The following is a 23217-nucleotide window of genomic DNA, read 5'->3' on the forward strand; positions in this document are numbered from 1 at the left end:
GTTGACTGGACCCAAAACCATGCTAGTACTAAAAATTTAGCAGTGAATGACTGGGTGAGAGCAACTTATGCCCTGACCCTTCGTAATTTGTTAGATGTGGTCATCAGACTCTTGGCCCGCTTATCTCATGATCATGTTATGCTGTTATACCTAATTTGCTCATATAAACTGAGTTATATCAAGACATTAAACATAAAGTAATTAAATGAAAGAAGTGACTTTAAGAAATGTAATTGCACTCTGTAAGCTCCAGACTTTCCCTCACATGTTTGTGTGTCAAAAGAAATACCCGCCCCCCAAGTTGGATGCCATGCATATTTACATGCATCCTACACTGTCTTCTTAATGAAATAGCTTTTCTTCTCCACATTCCTTTCTCCTCAGAGAGGCAAGACTTCAGCTAGTCTAAGCTGCTGTTGCTCCATGAAAGCTACTGGATTTACACTGCCATATCCCTTGAGATGATTTAGTAGAATATTTGCAGTCACTCACTGGTGTACATCTTGCCTTATATTACTAGTTTCACAGACAGAGACCTAAGGCACGTTAAACACCATGTGCTCCTATTATATAATTCAGAGAGAAACTAGATTTTTTCAGGTTCCAGCTCTGCCACAGATTTCATCTGTGTGATTATATTTCATTGCCTGGGGCTGACCCATGAGATGAAAATGGGTAAATGATGATTTATGTCAGATAACAATCTGCTCCTTAATATTTTTGTGTTGTTAACAGAAGGAAATAATTATAGTGCTTCATTTCTCAGAGATGCTAAAAAGTTATTTTTTTGTCCAATGCTAATGGGATGCTCAGCTAACCTCTGTAGGAAGTTGTAAAAGTAAGATAAATTAAGAGTTAGACTAAATAGATGTTACGGTGAAAATAAAATATCTTGGCCATTTACAAGGAATTTTTATGGTCTGTTCCGCAACTGTAAATCTTAAATTCAGCTGTGCTGCCCCTTGCATTCTAAAACAGCCACAGGTATCTGTCCACATCCCAGCGTGTTGCTTCTCAGTGACTCTGCAATATGCAAATCCCTGGACTCATAAGGGCTGGCAGCTCCAGCCAGTAATAAATGGCTGTCCTAGAGGCATCTGCATCTGGCCATAACCAGAGCTGGAATTCAAGGTCGGATATCCACCACTGTGAGATAAGGAATCTAACCCTCATGATCGGTCCTCCACATTTTTACTAGCTTCAGTGTGATTAATGGAAGTTTTCCTTAGTTCTGCCTAACAAGGTCTTGATTTAGGTACTCTTGAAAATAAAAGGAAAATGCTTCCCAATGGCAATTAAGCGCACCAAGATTATAGAGGAAAGATACGTTAAGCTGCAGGAGAGCAATAATATTTGTTCCCTGCAAACATCCTCACTCCATTTTGTTAACTGGTTCATGCTCTTGTGATATCCAGACACACTGCAATCTCTGAACATACTGATACTCAACTTTCCTCTCTGAAGTAAAGTTTCTGGCTTAATTTTCTACAGCTGGAGTGCTGCAGTGCAAGGAGAATAAAGCTGAGATGAGCAGAGTATAAGTAGTACCTATATGTTCTTTCTAACAATGGAGTAAAGTACCTGAAGACCTCAGAGTCCTTGGGACTATCAGTGCAGACTTACGCAACGCGGGAAGTAGACCTCAATTTCAGCAGAGTAGTTGACTTTCAGTTTTCAAGGGCTAAGCACAAACAGCTTTTCCCTTATCCCAGAGACATTTTACATACTTCCCTATCCAGCTCATCTGAACCTGCAGCAGTTATTCCGAAGGCTGGTTTGGATAGCAGATAATCAGTTAGTTAAAAAGTAGTTGTGTTAGATTTCTTGAGCAGTGAAAAGACTATGTGCAAAAAGGACAGCACCACTGGATGCATATTTCCCAATGAACCTATTTCTTTTTGTTTGGTATTTTTTTAAATTGCAACACCAATCAAAAAGGGATCTGGGGCTCTAGCCCTGATCTGGTACGTGTCATTTTGCAGCAGGTTCTGATGCACTGTTTTTCCTGTGTAACAGCAGCAGTAGTTGTGTATAGTTCTGTAATAATAAAAAGCATTTTATAAACTTAAAATTTATTTACTTAGGAGAATGTCCCTTTCCCTGTCTCCATATGAGCATATGAGAACAAAGATTGCTGCTCGTGGTTATCTTAAATGGTTCCTATACACCCCAGCTCTCAGATAAAGGTAACACATGTCTCATAGTCATCCTCTATACCTGCTCCTAGCTCCAGCTGACTCAAGTGCTTGGGTTAATCTGGAAAGCTGCACCAGTGACCAGGACATCAGTTGCACATGATCAAAATACACAAATAGAAAAAAACTTGTTAATAAATCCAAAATAGAATGGAGAACCCAGACTGTTACATAAAAAATAATTTTAATTTATTTTAGTTGGGAATAGGGGAGTGCTGAATACCAAGTAAGCTAAAGCACCAAACATCAGGTTGTTTAAATTATGTTCTCTTAACTTGGGAGTCAGGGAGGCGAATTCATTAATGCGTGGGATATCAGGCTGGGAGTTTGTAGCATCAGCCTATCTCTAGCTGTGAGAAGTGTGGGTTAGGTGTGATTATATATGATCATTCTTCGTAGCATAGTGGTTTAGCAGAGATCATGCGGTCTACGTAACATGAGCTCTCACTACAGCCTGTGGCTATTACATTTTTGCAGAAAAGTGCCGTGAAGTGGTTGGGGTAATTAACGAGATTTATGCAGTATGAGGATACTGGATGTGAGAATGAATGAGAACCTAATGCACACCAAAGATAAGCCCAAGCTGGTGTTCCTCCCAGAAGGGTTTACAGCCAGGGTCATGGAACAATTTCAGACTTCAAGTGGTGCCATCACTTGGCTATGTCATTGCAATGTTTCCTATCGTGAGAGAGGTGGTGAGATGGCACTGACAACAGAGTCTGTAGCCTTTAAGTAGCTAAATGATATTTTTCCCCCCCCAATAGTGGAAAAGTTACTGAAGAAAACGAGATTTGTAATTTCTTGGTTTAGTATGTGTCTGAATTTTGCATGTAAATGAATAGACACGATGATACATATGTCTGTTTGTTTCTAAGATTGTGATACCCTCTGCTGGCAAATATGTGAATATATAAAGCAAGCAGCTTTACAATCAGGGCTGAAACACCCCCATAACAAAACAGGTTTCCTTCTATCAAGACAGTTTCCTCTTACAAATGCAACATCGTCACAAGTGAAGTGTTTCATAGTAACCTATCGATTTTGACAAAGTTTTCATGGAAAAAATCATGTTTTTTCTGGATGAGTTAAAATTACTTTGAAGTAAAATGCTTTAACGTTACAGAGAAAAATGGTACTTTTTTTCTGGATTCATGCAGTACTTCATTAGCCACACACCGTTATGTTTCATGCCTGGCACAGAAACAGGTGATAACCTTCTCCTGTAAGTCTGTATGGCAATATGTTATTGATCATGATTCATTTACTTACCAAAGGTATTTGGCAGCTAGGCTGCCCTGATTTAATAGTTCCCTGAATTTCTGATTCTTTTTTTCTGTCTTTGTTTTCCTAACTTTTCTGTCTTATAATATAAAAACGTTGAAAGGTTTGGAATGGGCTGGTGAGGGCTGTAAGCCCAGAAGCAAACATGCTCATGCCATATCAAAGTCCCACCACTTTTAAGCGTCTTGAAAGGGAAGGAATTGATTCCAGATTCTCAGGATGTGGCAAGCTGTGTTTAAAGAAAGTGTGTGCATTTATTATTTCAAGTCAGTTCAATTACAACGGGCTTGATTCCTTCCACCCCCCGTGTCACTCGATAATTTTATAACAGGCCTCTCTGAAGGAGTCATCTCCTCATCGTGGGATTAGATCCGTGCCGCCCTTCGGTAACACAACTGGGTTCTTCAGTTCTCCAGCCATTGCCGCCAGGCTTCACCGCTTGCTCTTGAAATGGCAAGTGCTTGTTCACACAAGAAGAGGAGTCTTTGGGAGAGTGTAGTGGCAGTAGTCTTAAAAATTATTCCCTGGATGCTCTTGCTCAAGTTTTCATGGCCAATTTGAGAGGTTTTGGTTGCTCAGTGATTGTTTAATAGCTAGAAGGAGATCTTGTCTGAGCACAGGAAAGTAAACCGAGATCTTGTGAGTTTACTTTGGTTCCTTTGGTTGATGCTGAGCAAGTCACTCAAGCTCTGTACAGTAGCCAGGGTAGCAACAATTTACGTATTCATTGCAGGAGGATGAAATTTAATTAATTGGAATGCTGTGTACATATTCGGTATCCTGCTTGTTATTTTTTCTTGCGAGACTGTATACTGCAAACCAAGGGGACAACTTATAGTAACCACCCATTAACTGTCCCGCCTAAAATTGTAAGTTCTTTGGCTCATAGAATGAGCCCTTTGATTTCATTTATGAGTTTAAAAAGTTGTTCTTGAATTGAGTTCTTAGGGGGCACCAGCTCTAGTGTGGGTGGGCGCATTCATTAGTGGTACGGAAGGATATTTCACTGTACGGCTCTTCAGAAGGCACTGAGCCGGGAGACCACCAACATGATTTCATGCAGAGGAATTTCCAGCCGTCTGACCAGAGGACTCCGCTTGTCTGGTTTGGATTTACATCAAGAGGCCAAAAATAAAAGCGCATTTAAATCATTAACTTACATGTGATTAAACGCCATTCACCTCTTTCAGTAGCTACATCACACTTTGTGGTTAAGTGTGTGAGGTGGGAAATGTCTCTCTTCGTGTGCTGTGTACGTATGTATACAGTAGATATGCACACGCACACATAGGGCTGGAATTAAAACAGGCCTACATCAGTTTTATGCTGTGGAGTTGCTCCTGCTAAGAAGAGAGTCAGACCCACAGTATAGGTATGTGCACAGGCTGAATGGTGTGCTCTGATCCTTTCTAGAAACTGTCGCGTGCCTCCTTAAACAAGCAGAAAATCAGTTCACGCCAAAAACCTACGTGGAATATTTACAGTAATAACAGCTCTGTGGTGCAGACCCTTTGTGGCACCTGAGCTGATGGACGTGGCTGGGGCAGGAGCTTCTTGATGTTGTGGGCCAGCCCGTGTCGTCCTGACCAGCGTGGTCTGGTCTGGTCTGGTCTCCAGCAGCAGGTCGGTGTAGGAGAGCAAAACATATGTTCCCAAAGCATCTCCGTGCTTGGTGGGGAAGGGCTCGGGGTCACTTCTCTTCCTTCCAGCCTGGCTTCTCACATCCAAAGGGGTCAGATTATAACTGTGAACGTGATACAGCTTGTCCTAAGTCTTTGATCCTTCTGGCCTATTCTGTGCCTAAAGGCTTCACCCTGTGCTCAGCAAAGTTCCTGGCAAAGCTCCTCTTGACTTTAACAGAGCAAGTTTTAAAAGCTGTTTGAATGTCCTTGTATCGATGGGGAGTTTCCTGTGACAGGGATCTTGGATCAGGCTCTAATCCAGGACCAACATTAATGCTTTATGCTTTTTGCACAGATTTTCAAGGAGCCATATAAATATGTAGGTATAAATACATGTATGTGTGTGTGTGATGTCTGTGTATCAACTTGCAACTAAATTTTTTCCTTCTTCAGTTGCAGAATTTCCCTTTTCCACTACAAAAACCCACACCTGTCCAAGGCCCAGCACGAGTCACAACTTGTCCTATGCTATGACGATATTAAATTTTCTCTGCCGTGCAACCAGGAAGGACTAGAAATAGCTTTTAAAATAGTTTTAGAGAAAAGGACTTGCTTTGTGATGGAACATATCAGGATGGCAGATCTTTAACTTTGGCATTTTGAAGCACAAAAAACTTATTTCAGAACATTTTAAACAATTTTTTATGGCTCCCTCTGAGCTGAATACTGTTGGGCTTGCAGTAGCTAAAGTGCCTGGCAGCTTTACAAAACCGGGCCTAATATAAAAAATACCTAGTCTTTAAAACATATGTAAAATAGCTTTTCTGCAACATTTGTGGCACATAAAGTACCAAATACATGTTGGTGAGTGTGATATAAAGCTTTTATTGCCATTCATTTGGGATGACCCATATAACTCACTCATGATATGTTAATAAAACTGTTCTCCACTCTGTCTCTTTATAAAAACACACATATAAAGACCACTAAAACAGTGGTGATAGCTGTGTGCTAACTTGTTAAGTAGTGCCACAAGTTGCATTTATCATCTCTCCTAAATTGCTTTATCTGCTTTCTGCCCAGTAATCAAAGACTGATTCTAAAATGCTCAGAAACAGTAGTTTGCAAAATAAGTTTGCTTGAGAAATAACTTTTTGAAAGTTCTCCTCAAAATCATGCTGGCTGGAGGCCCGGAGCCATCAATATTCTGTCTGGTACCAGTGACAGCTTTAAGGACCTATATCTTTTGACCTGCCAAAACTAAGAACTGAAATTTTATGCCATTGGAAGGAAGAGGTTTTCAGTTCTCTAAAATTATGACAAACCATCATCTTAATCTCAGAAATATGTACCTTACTAGGGAATGTTTCTGAACTTTCCTATCATTTAGGTTTCTTTCCTTCTTCTAAGACCCTGCTAATTAAGGTATGAAGATTTCCTGATTGAAATGTGAAAAATACTATTTGAAAACAATGCAAAACTAAAACTCTGTGTAAGTCCAGATGTGATCAGACTGCAAGCCCTCCAAGGCAGGGACTTGGTATGCCTGATTAGCAGTCTTAGATGCAGCCATTCCAGGAAGAATAAATATTTACAATTAATGCATTAGCAGACATAATTTTCTGACACATCTGTGCTGAAGTAGCTTTGAAGCCATAGCATATCATAGAGAGGGAGAGAAAAAAATGAAAGAATATACATATATTTATATAAGTTCAAGACACAGAATATGCAAACCCCTAAAAAACAGTTGATCATGTATGCTGAAGTCAACGAGGTTAATGATATGCTCAAATTAAGGCATGTTCTCAAGTCTTTGTTGAATCAGGGCTTATATGCACAGGCCAGGCCTAGACTAAAATACTTGCAATGGGAACTAGTTGGCAGATGCTCTTCTTTAAGAGGGAATTATTTCCCCTGTGTGTTTGAATATTCCTCCAAGTGCTGCTGGCTTTACTGGGATGCTTTGTTCTGTTTCCCAGCCGAGCTTCCATGCTCACACACAGGAGCAGTAGCACAGCTGGAAGTGGATTAGAGCAATCTGGCGGCAGCAGTCCTGGGAGGAATTAAGCGCCTCACTGCTGGAATGAGAGGCCTAAATTACATTATTATTTAGAATTGAGTTTTAACTTCATTGCTCTATGGTTTCGCACTAGTGGGTAACTCCCCTCGTTGCAATATACTTGCTGCATCTGAAGTATGTTCCCCACAGCAAGGACTTAGATGAAGTTATGGTCTTAGTAAAGTGTCCAAGTCTTAAATAAGCAAATGTCCAGATTTAAGCACCCAACTGGTCTTATTGTCCTGTGAGGATTGTTCACAGGCTTATATTTAGGAATTCTAGAGCAAGTTATCACATGACAGAGCCCAGTGCCTGGCTCCTGGAAGTCAGTTTGCAAAACTGTTGATGACTTCAAAGGGAGAAGGATTGGCCCAGAATCTGTTTTTCCCAAAACAGATTTTTTGTTTTATGCATGCAAATGTTCTTCATCAAATAACAGGGAAGAGAAGAATGAGACATAAATGAAAATCAATGTTGCTAATTTTCTTTATTAGATCAGATCCTAAATAGCTGACCTTTAGCTTGAAAACAGTGCTGGGAATAAGGTGACTAAGTGGGAGTTGGAGACGTGATTCTTGTCTAAATATCCTGATTCTTATGATTGCAGAAAAAAAAATCAGAATTTCATGGAGTTTGACGCTAGAAGGATTATTTACTATGATCTCCTGCAAATCACATCCCAGTCAGTTTTGCCCACTGAGCAAACTTGTTAGTATTTCAGCCTTTAGCATAGAAGTTGTTTTCCATTAGAGCAGAGAATAGGAGGAACTGAAGTGTCTTTGGTGCACAATGCACCGGAATTTACCGGATGAGAGATGCCCAGCTGGTGGCAATAGCTGGTCCATATTCTGCACTGCAGGGGAAGGTGAATCCCCAGTGTTTCAGCCAGTCAAAGCTGTAAAACAAATATTTCCTGGACCTTGACCTGGAATTGGGATGCATCTGAACACGTGAGGAAGGCATCTACTCAGCGAGACTTTCTGCATGGCTCCAAGGCATTGGTCCAACCATTCCCATCTCTAGCAGAGAATGACCTGACGGCCATGGATAATCCCCACAACACATCTGATTCATTGCATATTGGGAGAAAAGATACTGTGATCTTTGCAAGCATCTTAAGTCTCGAAGCATGAGATTTAATTACAGTCATTGTCTTAATGTTGAGTAGCAAATTCTCTGTGACATTGATGGTGGTACAGTCAGCCTACCACAGTCCTTGTTCCAAGACCTAAAAGATGGTATTAGGGATTTTAAAGTACCATGACCTGCCCATGTGACTCTATCCCCCTCCATCCCAGTTTCTCCTATTTCTGCCAGAACTGGATTAAAGTCTGCCTTTTCTTAGTCTCATTATAAACACCCCAATAAGTATGTCTACCTCCCCTCTCTCCTTGTTGGTTCCTTGAACAGTTCATTGCTTTGGCAACGTGGAAACCGAACTTGTCCAACCTACAACCATTAGACCTTTCCACACCTTTGTCAGCAGCGCTGAAGAGCTCCCTCACGCTTCCCAGGTGTTTGTCCATGGGTGAGCATCTGTGCACGTTGGCCCCTTAGCCTTCTCTCCGATTAGCTGAACAAATAGACTCTTCAAACCTTGCATTTTGAGGCTTGTTTTCCAGTCCTTGAGCACCGTATTATTGTTCTCCTTTGACCTCTTGCTGGAATTTCCAAAGCCTTTTTTAACTGGGGACACCAGAACTGGGAAAAAAGTTCTTAATACTTGTCGCGACAGTACAGTTGCAACAGAGGGAATATGATCTCCCTACTAGTACTTGAAAATTTTTCATACATCCAGACATAATTGTAAGTCTTATTGCTTTTGCTCCTTTCAGAGAGGTTAAGTTGAGGCATAATCACGATGATCCCTAAGTCATTTCATGGAGCTTGAAACAAAAAATCTCAAAAGCAGAGAAACAATGGAAAAGAATTAAGATGTGAGTCATTTGTAAATCTCATCGTCTCATGGTTTTTTTTATCTAAGCAACAATTTTTGAACACAAAGGGCAGAAAATACTGGAAACATTAAAATAAAACTATTTGAGACTGAGATTTGCTAAGTGAACTGAGGAATTTGGGAACTCAATAAGCTTTAAAACTTCATCCTCAGGTGCTGCTAGCTAGGCACTGCTGCATTTCCCTCTCGTGTCTTCACCACTGCTGAAGTTAAATAACATAGTTGAAATGGGTGGAGTGCAACTGGGATTATCCTGGTGTAAACAAAACCAGACTTTATTCCTCTACATGCCTGGGATTGAAAGAAATTGACATTAAAGATGCAAGTGCCAACAGCCTGTAGATGAACGATCTTCTTTCTTTGCTTAAATATTAGAACACAAGGGGTCCCCACAGCACTGTCGCTAAAGCCCAGTTGCACTCTCTACCAGAAGCTAACTTTACTCTTATTTTAATGCACAAACATGTAGTTTTTCTTTGTTACTCCCAGAATCATCTTTTTTGCTCTTTGATAGTAAAACAAAACTTTACACTCTGAGTAAACACACAGCATCTTAAAAATCAAGATACCGGAGTGATAATGTCATACTATAACTATGTGGTTTTATAATCTGCAGGGCTTGATTTTTTTTTTTTTAATTATTTCCCCCCCCCCCCCCCCCAGGTTTCTGATGCAAATCAGCTGCTGCTTGCCTGCAGTTGGTTTGGGGACACCTGCACAAGACTAGCATTGCAGAGGTCAGGATTAGGCCCTTGGGGACGTGCTCTAGAAATGATGCTTGTCACTTATGTGCTGCTACATAGTTACAATGATTTGTGAAATGCAAGTTAGGTACTGTTCTTCCTGGGGCACTTGTAGGCCAGTAGTTTTACATTCACTTGCTTCCTGCCCTCAGGGTCGCTTGGACTCCTAAGAGACTTGGAAATGAACCCTTCTTTTGGTGTCATTTGAACACCTGGGTTTTCTTCTTAAAAACCAGCATTTGAAGGTGCTCCAATTGCATTCTTCATGATAACATTACAAGTATTACATATATTTCTTGCCTCCACTGTAAAACTGAATAAGGAAAGGAAGAAACCTGAGTTTTCAGTCTAAAACTACAAACAAGTCAAAACAAACTTTCTAGATACTTGAAAAATATGTGTTTAATTTTCTTATTAAAGACATTATTGATCCACCTGTTTCTCTAGGTTTAATTTGGGAGTAGGACAGATGGTATCACAAAAATAGGAACATGCCTCTTCTTTTTGTTATATTTACTGTTTGTCCCCTCTAACCTGAAACATAAGTCTACGGCTGATGCATTACTGCTTTTACCAAGGTAAAGTTTGTGGCTGAAGAGTACTATTATCCTTATTTTGTATATAGAAAGTTGGAAGGCAGATAATTTAAACCATTTATATAAGATCATGTAGAAAAGCTTGAGAAGAGACTCAGGTCTCCTAAATCCAGGTAACCTCTTAACCCTTGGATCATTATGCTGTGTTTTAGGAAAGAGTACCTGGGGAATCAAGGTCTCAGTCTCTCTGAGACATACCTTCTGCGGAGTTTTTGTGACAGGTCTGTCAAAATATCCCCAACTTTTGAGATGAAGCTCTAATTGATCAATCCACATGATCAAAGGTGTGTAGATGGGATGGGAAGGGCTTCTTTTGTGATCAGTGGAGAGGGACATAAATCCATTTCCAAAGGGCAGTTTGATTTATCTGAAAAGATGGATCTAAAGCTGGGGGAACTTCCTTTAGAGGTGCCTGTCTTTCACTGCTATCTGTAAAGGAGACTTGGACAAGTAGGTTGGACTAATTACCTAACACTTAGATAGCTGAAGTTAGGCAAGGTGAATCTTATCCATAAGTGAATCAATAGATTTTTGATGTGTCTGGGTTCCTAAGGTTGCTTTGGGTAACTAACAGCTGTATTTCAGCTCCATGTTCCTCTGAGTCCTGGATGAAGTGCTCTTGGGGTTTAGCACCTCTCCCACTGGACATACACAGAACGTATGCACCAACATATATGGAAAATATGTACCTATTTATACCTGGTTTAGACCATCTCTGAAGGGCAGCTTATGACCAGTCATGTGGCTGTTTGCATGTGTGCACCTGTGTTCGTGTGAGTTATCCCACTCCTGGTGTATGCTCACTGACACGAACACTGACCAGGAATAAAAATCCCTTTTCAAGTTCCAGCTCTGACTGATCTGGAGGATGAATATTAACACCTGTCCCCTAAAAGAAACCCCTAAACAGGAAAGTAGAGTTGAGAAATAAGAGACACTGATCTATTTCTCTTCTACATACGCAACCAGGTATTTGCTGATCATTAAGTGAGTAGAAACAGATCACAACTTTTCAGCATGGTTGTATGGGCATTTACCTTTATTGTGGGAACATGCACAAGTCTCTGTTCCAGTGAGTATTGAATTATTTATCTAGAGTGCAACATCTTTAATAGGAGAGGTGACTCACCCCAGAAACTCCCTTTGGCCCAGAGTTAGGCATCTAAATGCCTTGGATGCATGGGAGCATACAACCTCCATCCTTCCCCTCTGCATTTCCAATGGCTCTCTTAGTGACTGCCCACTCATTTGCCTGTCAGTATAGACACTGCACAGAGCTGGGGATTTTGCAAGGCAGAAACATGCCTGGAAAGGATGTTGCAATGCTCAAATTTGCAATTTACTTGTCCTTTGGGGAGTAAGACCTAATATTTAAGTAACTTTAAAAAAAAATGGGAGGTACTATCCTACATCTCTTAGGTGAACTGTGAAATTATATTCAAAGGGTAGGATTCATCTCTAACTTCACCTCCCTGAAAGTTAGGTGTCTAGCCTGAGCTAGTCCTTTAGGCTTCGTCTGTAATTCAGGCAGCAAGAAGGGCATGTGTGGAGTGAGTCACACCAGTTTAAATCAGGTGTCTCAGGCAGCTGGAAAGAATTTCCCTCTGGAGATGCTTAGCTGAGAGGGAACCTACATAACCAGCTTAGACAAGATACCTGACTCTTAAATGGCTAAACAGAAGAAATCAAGGCAGAACTCAAATCTCCAGGGTTATATTGAAATCATAGGGGGGAAGATAAACTGTTCAACATGTAATACAGTGGCATGCATGTTGCAGTCACAGCTCCTCCATGTGAAAAGGATTAATCTATACAGATTAAAGTTACAATACTCTGTTGAGCCTGCCTGAAAAAAATGAGCAGGATGGAGAAAAAAGAGAGTGAAAATATGAATCCTTGGTCTTTAATCAGACTGTCAGACTAGTAGAATGATATTATTTTCTTACCTTAAATTGCAGTTTCTTAGCTGGTTTCCCTCTCCGACCAGAAAACAGTATTGGGTCTCTTATAATATCAAACTCTGTGAATCTGGAAGTGATCAGGAAAGGTGGTTTGTTTTTTTAAAGGAAAAATAAATTTCAGATTGTTTGTGTGAGACTGTGAATATTTATGTACTGTTCCCCCTTTTCCCTCATTGCATATTTCACCAAGTTCATTTGCGTGTGTTACAGGATAAATCTTACTGGAGGGCAGTGGAAGAAAGCAGTAAAAAGGAAAAGCATCAATCAGTGATCCAGGGTAGCAGCAGGAATCGTTGTTCATTTTTGTACATGGAATATTGTTTGTTGAACTTGCCTGGGCTTGACAATTAAGAAACTTGCAGTTCTGCTGAGGTCAGTCTCAGGTGGTTGCAGATGATGGCTACAAAAGCCATTATGTTGCTGGGCTTCGATGACTTTGAAGCCTTGTTGTCCCTGTGCTTTCAGTGGTATTCACTTATGAAGAGGGCCACATGTATTTTACTTAAGCCTTGGAGAAAATATTTTGTGACAAAATATTTATTTGACAAAAAATGCCATGGGTGGTGTGAGTAACCTGAATTATTGGCAAATGTATGTTGAATTTGGTGAATAATGACTTGTTTTGAAAAGTAAAAGTATTTTCTCTTAAACTTTTTGAAACAAAAGGTTATTCTCTTTTTAATTTGAAAATGATGTGTTAATTTTCAAGATTACCAACATTTTAAAAGTGATGTGAAAATCACTGAATGTCTAGGCATGACTTACTTAACCAACCATGCCAAAACATGGTTTTCTTTTTGTTTTCATGTTTGTTTGGAAATCTTATGTTATTTTGCTTTAAGTTTGTTTAAAAAATTTAACTAGTTTTGCTTTCTTTTGCAAATAGTTTTTACGTTCAATTTTGCCAAAGAATCAATTGTTCTTACTGTTCTTATTGTGTCCTCTATGCTTTGCATTTCTTCCCATAATAACTATCAAGTAAAATGTAAAATCTTCATCCTGCAAACGGTTCCACTCAGACACATAAAATAGGAGTCATCTCACCTACTTTTAGCTATTTTAAATTTAGGTATCCAGTCTGCCTATTCTCAAAAAAGAGAGAGAGGCTCCTCTGGTGGTTAATTCAGCTTTTCCTAGGCTACTATTTTAGGATGGACTGATTTGCCTTCCAGTAGCTCCTTCAGGCCACAGAGATTGGCGTTTATGTGCTTTGTCTGCTTTGGCTATTTCTCCTTGTCCCAGCATTAAACAAGGAAGGAAATATTTGGAGTTCAAGGAAGGGGAAGAAGAGTCCTTGTCTGACCTCTGCAAATGCTGTGGGTGTGGGCAGTCTGAACCAGTTTTACTTTTTCCAAACCGTTTTTCTTTTACTACTTTCTAGTTACTTTCCATTTTGCTTCAGCCTTATTTGACCCACAGAAAATAGAGATGGAAAAGACCAGTGATGCTGGAAGTTTTATGGCCGGTATTATTTAGGAGGTCAGATTAACTGATTATAATAGTCCCTTTTGGCTTTAGAAGCTGCTGGAGAAATCCTAACCCCACTGAAGTCAACAGCAAAACTTCCATGGGCTTCGGTATGGCCAAAATTTCACCCTGAGTACCTAGTAATGAATCTTTGTCATCTGGCCTTCCCCTTGACTTGCAGGATTGCTCCATGCATTACATTTTCCAATGTTTTCTTCAGTTGTGGTATAAGTACTTCAAGACACAAGGATTTCTCTTTGTCCCCTGGAAATAGTTGCACAGGCTAATAGTTTAAGGAAGTTTTTGCTTGAAGAGTTGAGTAACAGAGCCAAAGTCTGTTCTCGGTTGAACTGGAGTAAATATGGAATAGCTTGTCGACAATGCGGAGTTACTCCTCTTTTATGTCAGTGCAACTGAGAGCACTATTTTGCCAATTATTAACTTTTGTTACATTATTGGTATTTCTGTGCATGTCAGGATTTGTTAATCTCATTGTTCAACATCAAGTAACCTTTTGCTGAAAACAGAGCGTCATTGTGAATTAGGTATCATCAGCTAAATTGAACCTCACCCTGTGCATTTGACAGATGGTAATACATTCATTAAGTGTTCTGTGGTTGCTTTGAGGTTGGAAAGTGCTATTTTTCTGGCTTCTAACTCAGGATTCTTCAGTAAAGTTGTATAAAAGCATAGTTTTGAAGGGGGAAGGAAAATCACAAAGTGCTCGTGAGGTTTTTTTATTAATATTGTTGTTTACTATTGGTAGGATGACATGGCAGGACTATAGTGATTGCTATAAGTTGTCTTTGGATGCCTAAGTAGCCCAGAGCAGAGTAGCGAAGAGTGAGAGAGATGGTTCCACCATGGATTTTGTATACACACAGGTAGAACTTCTTGGAATTTGAAGTTATATTAAATATATCACCGTGGAGGCAATACGATGCTGATACCTTTGTGCTTGGTGATTTCATTGTCCAGAAAGATGGTTTCCAGGAGTTCAGATGTTGCAGCTGTTGCACGGGTAACTTGATGACAGCGCTCCTCTCAGAGCTGGTCACATTTGGGATCAAGTTCATACTGAAAGTCTGGAGGGTGGGGAAGGAATTAGAGGTAGAAATGTCAAAAGCAGTGCAGAGCCACATTCTCAGGCATGGTTCCACTTGGTGTTGTAATATTGAATCCTCCACCCTGACATTACCAAGACAATGCAAGGCTGAGATTAGACACTTCAGGAAAAGTTCTCCACACAGCTGATTTAGGGGTCACCTAAACCAAGTGTAGAAGAGAAGACTCCAATGACTACAGAGGAAGCTTGGTGTGTTTAATTCAAACCTACTCATTTAATTTATTCACTAACCCCACCTATAGACTTGCAGTGGAGCCTCAGCTGTTATCAACAAACCTATTTAGTTATTTAATGATGTTTCCAAGAGGATAAGTTGCCAAGGGAATTAGCTGCTTAGCCACTTCTGAAATTTATTGTGGATAGTATGTTCACAAATGGGGAATTAGTCACTTTTTAATTAGTCACATTTTTTTAAATGTCTTCATTCAGTCTAGTACTGTGACTGGTATTCACAAGGCCCCTGCCCTGGTGAATACCTGCTGTCCCCTATGTTCTCAGGGGAGACAATGTATAGTCATCCAGATTTTCACAAAATAGCCATAGTATGGGAGGTTTAGAATTAAATCTTTCTTCTGCTGAGTTTGCTCAGTAATATGAACCCAGGCAGCTCTTCCCTCAGCAAGAGTCCCAAAACCTTCAGAGCTGTGGGATATTCTGAGAAGGTTATTTCTTTGTCTCTGTTCATGTTTTTTCACCTTTCACATAATGGTTAAATATCGGCCAGATAAGAGAGAAAACGAGAGTTAGTTTTTCTGACTTTCACCTGTGGTGTCAGCCTTCAGTCATGATCCACTGAATGTTGAGTCATTTAGGGAAAGTGAAACAGTTCAACAGGAGAGCTGTACAAATTACCTGATACTTCACTGGTGGGGTCTCATCTGCCAGATCTGAGCTGACATCGCATTAAAACAGCATTTGAAACTCAGTCTTCCACTTTCTAGGAAAATGCTCTCCCTATACCACTGGTAAAATCACAGCACTTCTCCCAAAATTTTTTGTAAGAAAGAAAAACCTACCTCTCTCTTCTAGGGGGTCACTGGTGAATTCAAATATAAGGTGGGTTCTCTCACCCATGCCAGCATTAGACGCTTGGCTTTCTCTGAGATGTGGCACTTAGAAGCCTCTTGCTTCAGTATTTTTTAGATTCTTTTACGCATCCTCCTACTTTGAGTGGGGATTTCCCTGAGCACCTTCTCAGGGCACATAAGACTTCAAATCATATAGATAAATCTGAATGTGTCAGGGCATGTAGAAAGTAGGATTTCCAACATGGATATTTGCATCTGGATTTCAAAAAATGCCTTGGAAAACCATCAACAGGCTTTGAAAATCTGATCCTGTGCACCTAAACTCCATTTGAAATGGCGATTTTAGGATCTTAATTCTCTTAGCTTTTCAAAATTCTGTCACTAGTCAGTTGGAAGAAAGGCAGTTCTCCCTTGTTCAGTACTCTTCTGTTTTCATGGCTGTTCTGGGAGATTTACTAGGATCAGAAGAGTTTTGATTAATTAAAAGAGGTCATTGGTGTCACAAGTAGTGGTCTGGTTCCTGACTATCAGTATATGAGATGGTCCTGACCATGTGGTGATTTCACTGTGAGATATCAGGATCCCATGGGTTCCAGCAGAGCCTGTGAATTAGGTCAGAGATGTGTTGAACCCTGAACATACGCTTATTTCTGGCCTAAAGCTGCCGTATGCAAGCGCCAAGTATGAATTCAGATAGATGTTTTTCCCACTGTCACAAATAGGCTTCACTCCAGGCATTGTTTTTGAGACAGCCATGACGCACTTTGATATATCAGTAAGAGCAAAAAAAACCCCAATCCTAATAAGTTCCAGAAAAGTTACATAAACACATCTCACCTGCTGCTCCTGTCTTCATACACACACCTAACTGACCCCACGGGTTAGCACGAAGCATCTCATGTAGTACTGATACTGGAAATATTACACAGATGACTCCGAGAACCAATGATCTTACTGGGTGAAGGGGAAACTGGAAAATGCTCAGCGTTAAACCAGTTCTCTAAAATCTGGATGAGCAAAATTGAATTAAATCACAGTAATTCGATTCCATTGTCTCTAAATTAATTCATTTTAAGAGGACATAGTCTGAGGCTGACCAAGGGAAGGAGAACTATCTATTCAACAGGTGTTATGGGTCAAACCAAAAAGAGATTGCTAAATCTTTTGAGTGTTGCCACATGGGGGTATATTAAACGCTATGCAGTTATTACCCTTCAGTAGAAGTTGCGCAGTGGAGCACAGCTGCAGACGATTAAAGACACCACTGCCAGCATCTGACAGCAGAAAGTCAGTGTCAAAATTCAATTTGAATTGATTAAATAAGGGATGGCAACACTTTTGTTTTATGGATGGCAGCACTTCAGTCGCTTTAGATGCTCTGCTTTCAGAAATAAAATTCTTTCCCTCCCTGCTATGTTTGTTGGGGTGTTTTCAGTTGGATCGCAGTCATTTCTCCAGTCAATCAATTAAGCCAGGATTTGCCACTGTGTCTAAGAGTCAGCCACAAAAGAGCTGGTATGGTTCCCTGGTGCTTGGCCAAGAGGCATCAGTGGGAGCGAGACATCAGGCAGCTTAATCTGACTTCCACCACTGGCACAAGGTTTAATGGATGTTAGGGCAGCAGAGAAATCATGTTCTGTGGTGTTCAGCTCCTGCTCTCTCAACGGCCCCATACGCGCCGCCTTTCTCTCTGTGCCAAAAACACAGGGGCAGCTGACAGCAGAGCCAGCGGAACTACCTGTGCCAGCAAGCTGCTCTACACAGGGCAATCGCTGCAGCCTTTTGAAGCTTGCGTCATGCTCCATAAATATATTTATCTCCATAGGCTTGTAGTGCTACACGGCCTCAGTATCTTGACACATTGAGTAGTCTCCCATAAGTTAAATGGCAGTAAGTTACTCAGAGATATAAGGTTTTACAGGATTAGGCCTTAAACGCTGACTCCAGGCCAGATCTGCAGCAGGTATAAATCACTGCAGGTAATTTTCACCAGCTGAAATTCTGGCCCTAAGCCCATGAGTCATGTTGTTATTTTTTCACATTGTAAATTCTTGCTGTTTCTTATTTATATTGCTTTAGCACTTTGGGGCACTGGTCAGGGGCCAGGACCCCATCGTGCTTGTCACCCTTTGAACAGAGATGCAAAAGACCCTTCTTGCCCCAGAGCGTTTGCTGTTTAAATAACACGCAAACCTGTATACAACCATTCAGCTTTCTGCAAGTGCATTATTACAATCAACTTTTTCTATTATCCTTCTAGTAAAGCGTAAGAACAAAAATTCTGTGCCTAGGTTGATATTTTTAAGTAAAAAATTTGCACTCTGCTGTATGTTGCGTCTAAGAGGCATTTCAAGGCTGGAATTTGTTGGAGCCAGTAGCAGTGTGGGACATGATCTTTAGTAACTGAAGTGAGACGTCCAAAGTCTCCTCTCCATTGTGGCACTCTGTTTGAGACATGTCAAAAAGAGGATCTGCACCTAAGTTGAACCTGAAGTGAGGGGAATCTTAACAGTGGCTGAATATCTCAACACTTTTGTGTAGCATTGTAATTAATTATTGTTATATTACCTTCATTTCAGTTGGAGTGTATCTTCCAGCTCCAGAGAGCTCTGGTTAGCATCTTTGGAATTATTGCTATTGCCTTTAATTACTCTGGAAGGGGTTTAAAAGAAGTAAAAGTACAACTTCTTAGAGCTGAAGTAATGCTAGAAAATTCTGCCTCATTACAGTCCTACCTGGCTGCTTAGAAAAATAAAGTAGCATCGTACAGGGCTCCAGTTTATTGTGTGACGGCCTCAACAGACCAGAAGAGTATTGTAGGTTGTATGTGGTTTACTAGTGTATCATACTGACAAGCTGTTCTTTTGTTTCATGATGTCTTTCACTGGGGTTTTTTTGTGCTAGTCAAGAGAAGATATGGCATAACAGTTTCCTGTGTCCCCTTTTTCTGTTGCAGGATGAGCTTTACCCTCAGGCAGCTGGGGTACTGGTAACCCTTGCTGGGCTACCTTGTCACCAGATTGTGTAGGCATTGGAGCACAAATTAGCAACAAAGAAATGGTTCTTGCCTTTTTTTCTAGATACAACCATAGCCATCGACAATGAGCGTTTCTAAATAATTCTTATCTGCCCTAATCACTTATTCATTGTTTTTTGGCAAAGCCCTTGAAAGAGGCTTGGTGAAGGCTCTGAAGAAGCTGGATGACTATCTGAGAACCCCTCTGCCAGAGGAGATTGATGCAGACAGCACCGAAGAGGAGAAAGTGTCTAAACGCAAGTTTCTGGATGGAGATGACCTGACTCTTGCTGACTGCAACCTTCTCCCCAAACTCCATGTTGTCAAGGTAAAAGATGTCATGCGATGGTCAAAGAAGCTGTATCTGACAATGAAGTGCCCTGCTCTGACAGCCGTGAGCTAAATCCGACACATGTTTCAGCAGAGGCATCTTAAGTCCTAGAAGAACAGAGTTTTAAACACACTGTTGGTCCTCAGTATTTCCTATAGGTTAACTTAAGCAACTTTATATTTAGTACATGGGGAAATTGTCCCATCACTAATTAGTGGCAAAGACAATGTTAAGATCTAGGTATCCCATCACTTTATTTTTACCCTGCTGGAAGTAACAGCATATTTCATATTAATTAGTTTCCATTATTCTTAAGAGAGATGTCAAAACTTTAGTCAGTTCCCACCCATTTGTAACTTAAGAGCAGCAGTCCCTCTTTGGGGGAATATTTGTTCCATCTGGTATTTCACACAGAAAAGTTAACAAATCAAAGTCACCGCTGAGGTCCAGGATTTAAGGTGTACAATGGTTGCTGGTATAGTGCAAGTGGCGTACATCATCTTGACTTCTAAATGTTGCATTTATTTAATTTATCAGATTACATGTTTCTTTAGAATAAAGCAAGTACCTGGCAGACCTTGGCAAGCAAGAAAGCTAGGAATTAAAGCCAAGTCATGCATCTAATTTGGCTCCATGAGCCAAAACATAAACTAAGCCTGCGAGCTGACTGCACACATGCAAAAAAAAAAAAAAAAAAAAAAAGAAAAAAAAAGGGCATAAGTCACCAAGTAAGAAATGTGATAATATCCTCACAAGTTTAGCTCTTTCTTTGGCTCATCTTCACTGTTGACGTTGGAGTCAGACGATGCAAAATGAATGTGTGGCCTCTTACTGGTTCCTGTTTCCTTAGGATGAAATGAAAGATGTCAAAAGAGAATTAAAATCTTTCTCAGACAAGCATAGCCATAAGATATTGCCTGAAAACCATTTTACAGATGGAAGAAAAGGGTAAATTATTAGGACTTTTTCATTTGATGGAAGATGTGCGCTGGAAATTGTGAAAATCTTGACTTAAGTTGCCCAGCAGGTTTTATCTTCCCCATGTGTGTGTGAAGCATCATTGAAGGCAAGAATGCTTAGTTAAATGCAGTTTAGGACAGGATTTGGACTTGCAAATACTGAGTGGGTCCTGGTAATAAAAACAAATCACAGTCATTTCTGAGAACATGACTGTCCTAAGAAATTTGAGATAGAAAACAGCTCTACCATGTGCTTTAATAATAAAGGGGAACTCTGTGGCACATATGTATGTAATTTATGCCCAGGAACAATTTTATACTGTCAGAAAAATTAGAGATTGGAAGCACTCATTAAATCAGCTAATCCATCCCTTCCTATCAGCCAGTTCATTCTGTCACCACAGGATTATTCTATATGGTATATTCTTACAGGAAAACTGAAATATCCCAATCCAGCAAGCTACTTAACCAACTAGCTTTAAGCACAGATTAGTCCCACTGACTTCAATGGGACTATACAGGTCCTTAAAATTAAGTATGCACTTAACTATTTTCCTGAATAAGGGCCTGAGTGTTTTTAGAAATCGAAAATTTCCCTTGATAGACAATTTCCTAGTCTAAAAAGTCTTGCAATAACCATTTTCTCTCCCAGTTTATCCTAATACTCCTGTTTCTAATGTCTGCAGACATTAGGAACATCTTGGTTTCTCAGTCTTGGTACCTATACCACCCTGAATTCTTCCTTTGCATGAACACAGATATGGCCTTCCAACAGCTGTAGAAGCTGTATGTATGTAACAGCTGATGTAACAGCTGTTACATCCTCTGACACCATTGGCTAGGCAAAATATATTGCATATATTAAAAGTAGAAATACAGTATATATAAAATATGATATAATGTTAAATATAAATATAATAGTATGAAAATATGTTATATATAATTGTTACTGATGCTTTTCCCTTAAATCTATCTTCCTTTTTCTGATTCAGCTAATCAGCTCTTTCTGATGTGGCTTCTCATCTTTAAATGACATACCTAGGACTGGTAAAAATCACCAAAAAACTATATGGTAAAAATAATGAAATTCAGTGACCATAAGAGTAATTTGGTGACAGTAGCCACCATTGATTTAGAGTGTCCTTAGGCCAAGTAGCATCCTTGCAAGATAGGGGACAAGCAACAGTCACTTTTCAGGCTTTTCTATTATAAGCCTCTGAGTCTTTAAGCATTCCTTTACTTTGCTATTATTTATGTGACAAGAAAGAGTAAGAAGCTCTCTAAAAAGGAATCTGGAGCTATATCACCATCAAGATGCTTTTTTCCCCCTTTTTTTATCTTTGGTTTAGATTGTTGCAAAGAAATACCGCAACTTTGAATTCCCGACAGAGATGACAGGGCTGTGGCGGTACCTGAAGAACGCATATGCCAGGGATGAATTCACCAACACCTGTGCGGCAGACAAAGAAATTGAGCAAGCCTACGCAGACGTGGCCAAGCGGCTCAGCAAGTCTTAACTGACCTCAGCAGTGGCTCAGTATCCCCTTTCACAGACTCTTCTCCTTGTTGCCTTAAGATATACTTTATCATTATGTTATCTGGTTGGCATCCCTATGACTTCACCTGTTCAAGTGTATTGGTCAGGGACAAATCTGCTTCTCCCTGGAGAAAAGAGAAGGCAGCTCTAGTGTGGGGGGTGGAGACCCTTTGAAATCTGAACCTAAGATCTGGCTCAACTAGTATTATTCGCAATCAGTATTGGAAATGAGTCCACTTTCTAGTTTCTTGCTTCATATTGGGGGCATATCACCACCTGTATTCTCTGGAGTTTTAGAAGTAGGACATTAGCTGAAATTTCAAGTAAGAGAGTTAGGAACACATAGCACTGGTTCTTCTGTAGGTTATTTCAAGGACACTTTTTCTCCCAGTGCTATTGAGATCCTTGAGGCAGGAGCAAAATATGAGAGAGAGAGAGGGGTAAAAAAGGAGTTTGACCCTAAAGGAGAAATGCTCTTAGCAGTTATATTTTAAAAAGCTCTCTGAATGCATATTCTGTCTTAGCAGGCCCAAGAGTTTATAGGGTATTTATTTTTAACTTGGCGCAAGAGGGGGAAGCCTGAGCGAATATGTCAGACTTGCAGATGCAACTTTGCATAAAATTTGCATGATGCTGTTGGATCCGAATGTTTAAAGCGAAAGAGAGTGAAAGAGCAATTGAGCAGGCAGCCCTTGGAAGAGCGAGGCTCATGACAAAATGCCCAGTGGATCTGCTAGTTGGTAGAGACACACAGACACAGCAATAATGGGGGCAGCATATTGACTCCAGCGACTACAGAGGGAATTGGCACAGCTAACCAAACCACGTAGGATATTGTCATCTTGACTGTATGGTTGCCAGTTCCTTTATAATTGCTATCTTGGGAAACTTGGATAGGCAGGAGAAAGCTGTCGCTGCACACGAATTCCAGGCAGGGGAAGTGCTTTCTTCGTGTTGGGCTCCAGATGGGTCACTTTCAAGCACTCATCATCTCACCCCAGGAGAAGTTTGCTTTGAGAGCCTCAAAGAGGACAGGCTAAACCAGAGAAAAGGCACATTTCCAGCCAGAAGTTCAGCAAGAATGCTAGCAGAAATCCATGCATGACGCCTTAGTCCCACTCATCCAGGGTTTACTGATCCAGGTTACACGATTCTGAATTAGGATTGTTTTCTAAAACTGATTATTTTGTTCTATCTGTAGCTCTGCCTGACACAATCTGCTTTATACTCATGATTATTTGCACATTAGTTACTTCAGCAAATTCAGAATGGCAGCTCTTTTGCATGAAACTCACGTGCCCTGATATGTACAGCAGTGCGCATGCCTCTTGGTATT

At 40.3% G+C, this 23217-nt stretch overlaps 1 protein-coding gene across 2 annotated transcripts in view; it reads left to right on the forward strand.

The window, feature by feature from the left end:
* The window catches only part of CLIC5 (chloride intracellular channel 5), a 71639-nt gene extending 49778 nt beyond the window's left edge, over window positions 1-21861 (forward strand). For both annotated transcript variants that reach the window (XM_010584299.1, XM_010584300.1), the window contains exons 5-6: window positions 19201-19382; window positions 21694-21861. In XM_010584299.1, coding sequence (XP_010582601.1) covers window positions 19201-19382; window positions 21694-21861 — 350 coding nt within the window. The remainder of the gene's footprint in view (window positions 1-19200; window positions 19383-21693) is intronic.
* Window positions 21862-23217: the final 1356 nt, after the last annotated feature.

Source organism: Haliaeetus leucocephalus, unplaced genomic scaffold (genome assembly GCF_000737465.1).
Source record: "Haliaeetus leucocephalus isolate CR32 unplaced genomic scaffold, Haliaeetus_leucocephalus-4.0 Scaffold964, whole genome shotgun sequence".
NCBI lineage: Eukaryota > Metazoa > Chordata > Aves > Accipitriformes > Accipitridae > Haliaeetus > Haliaeetus leucocephalus.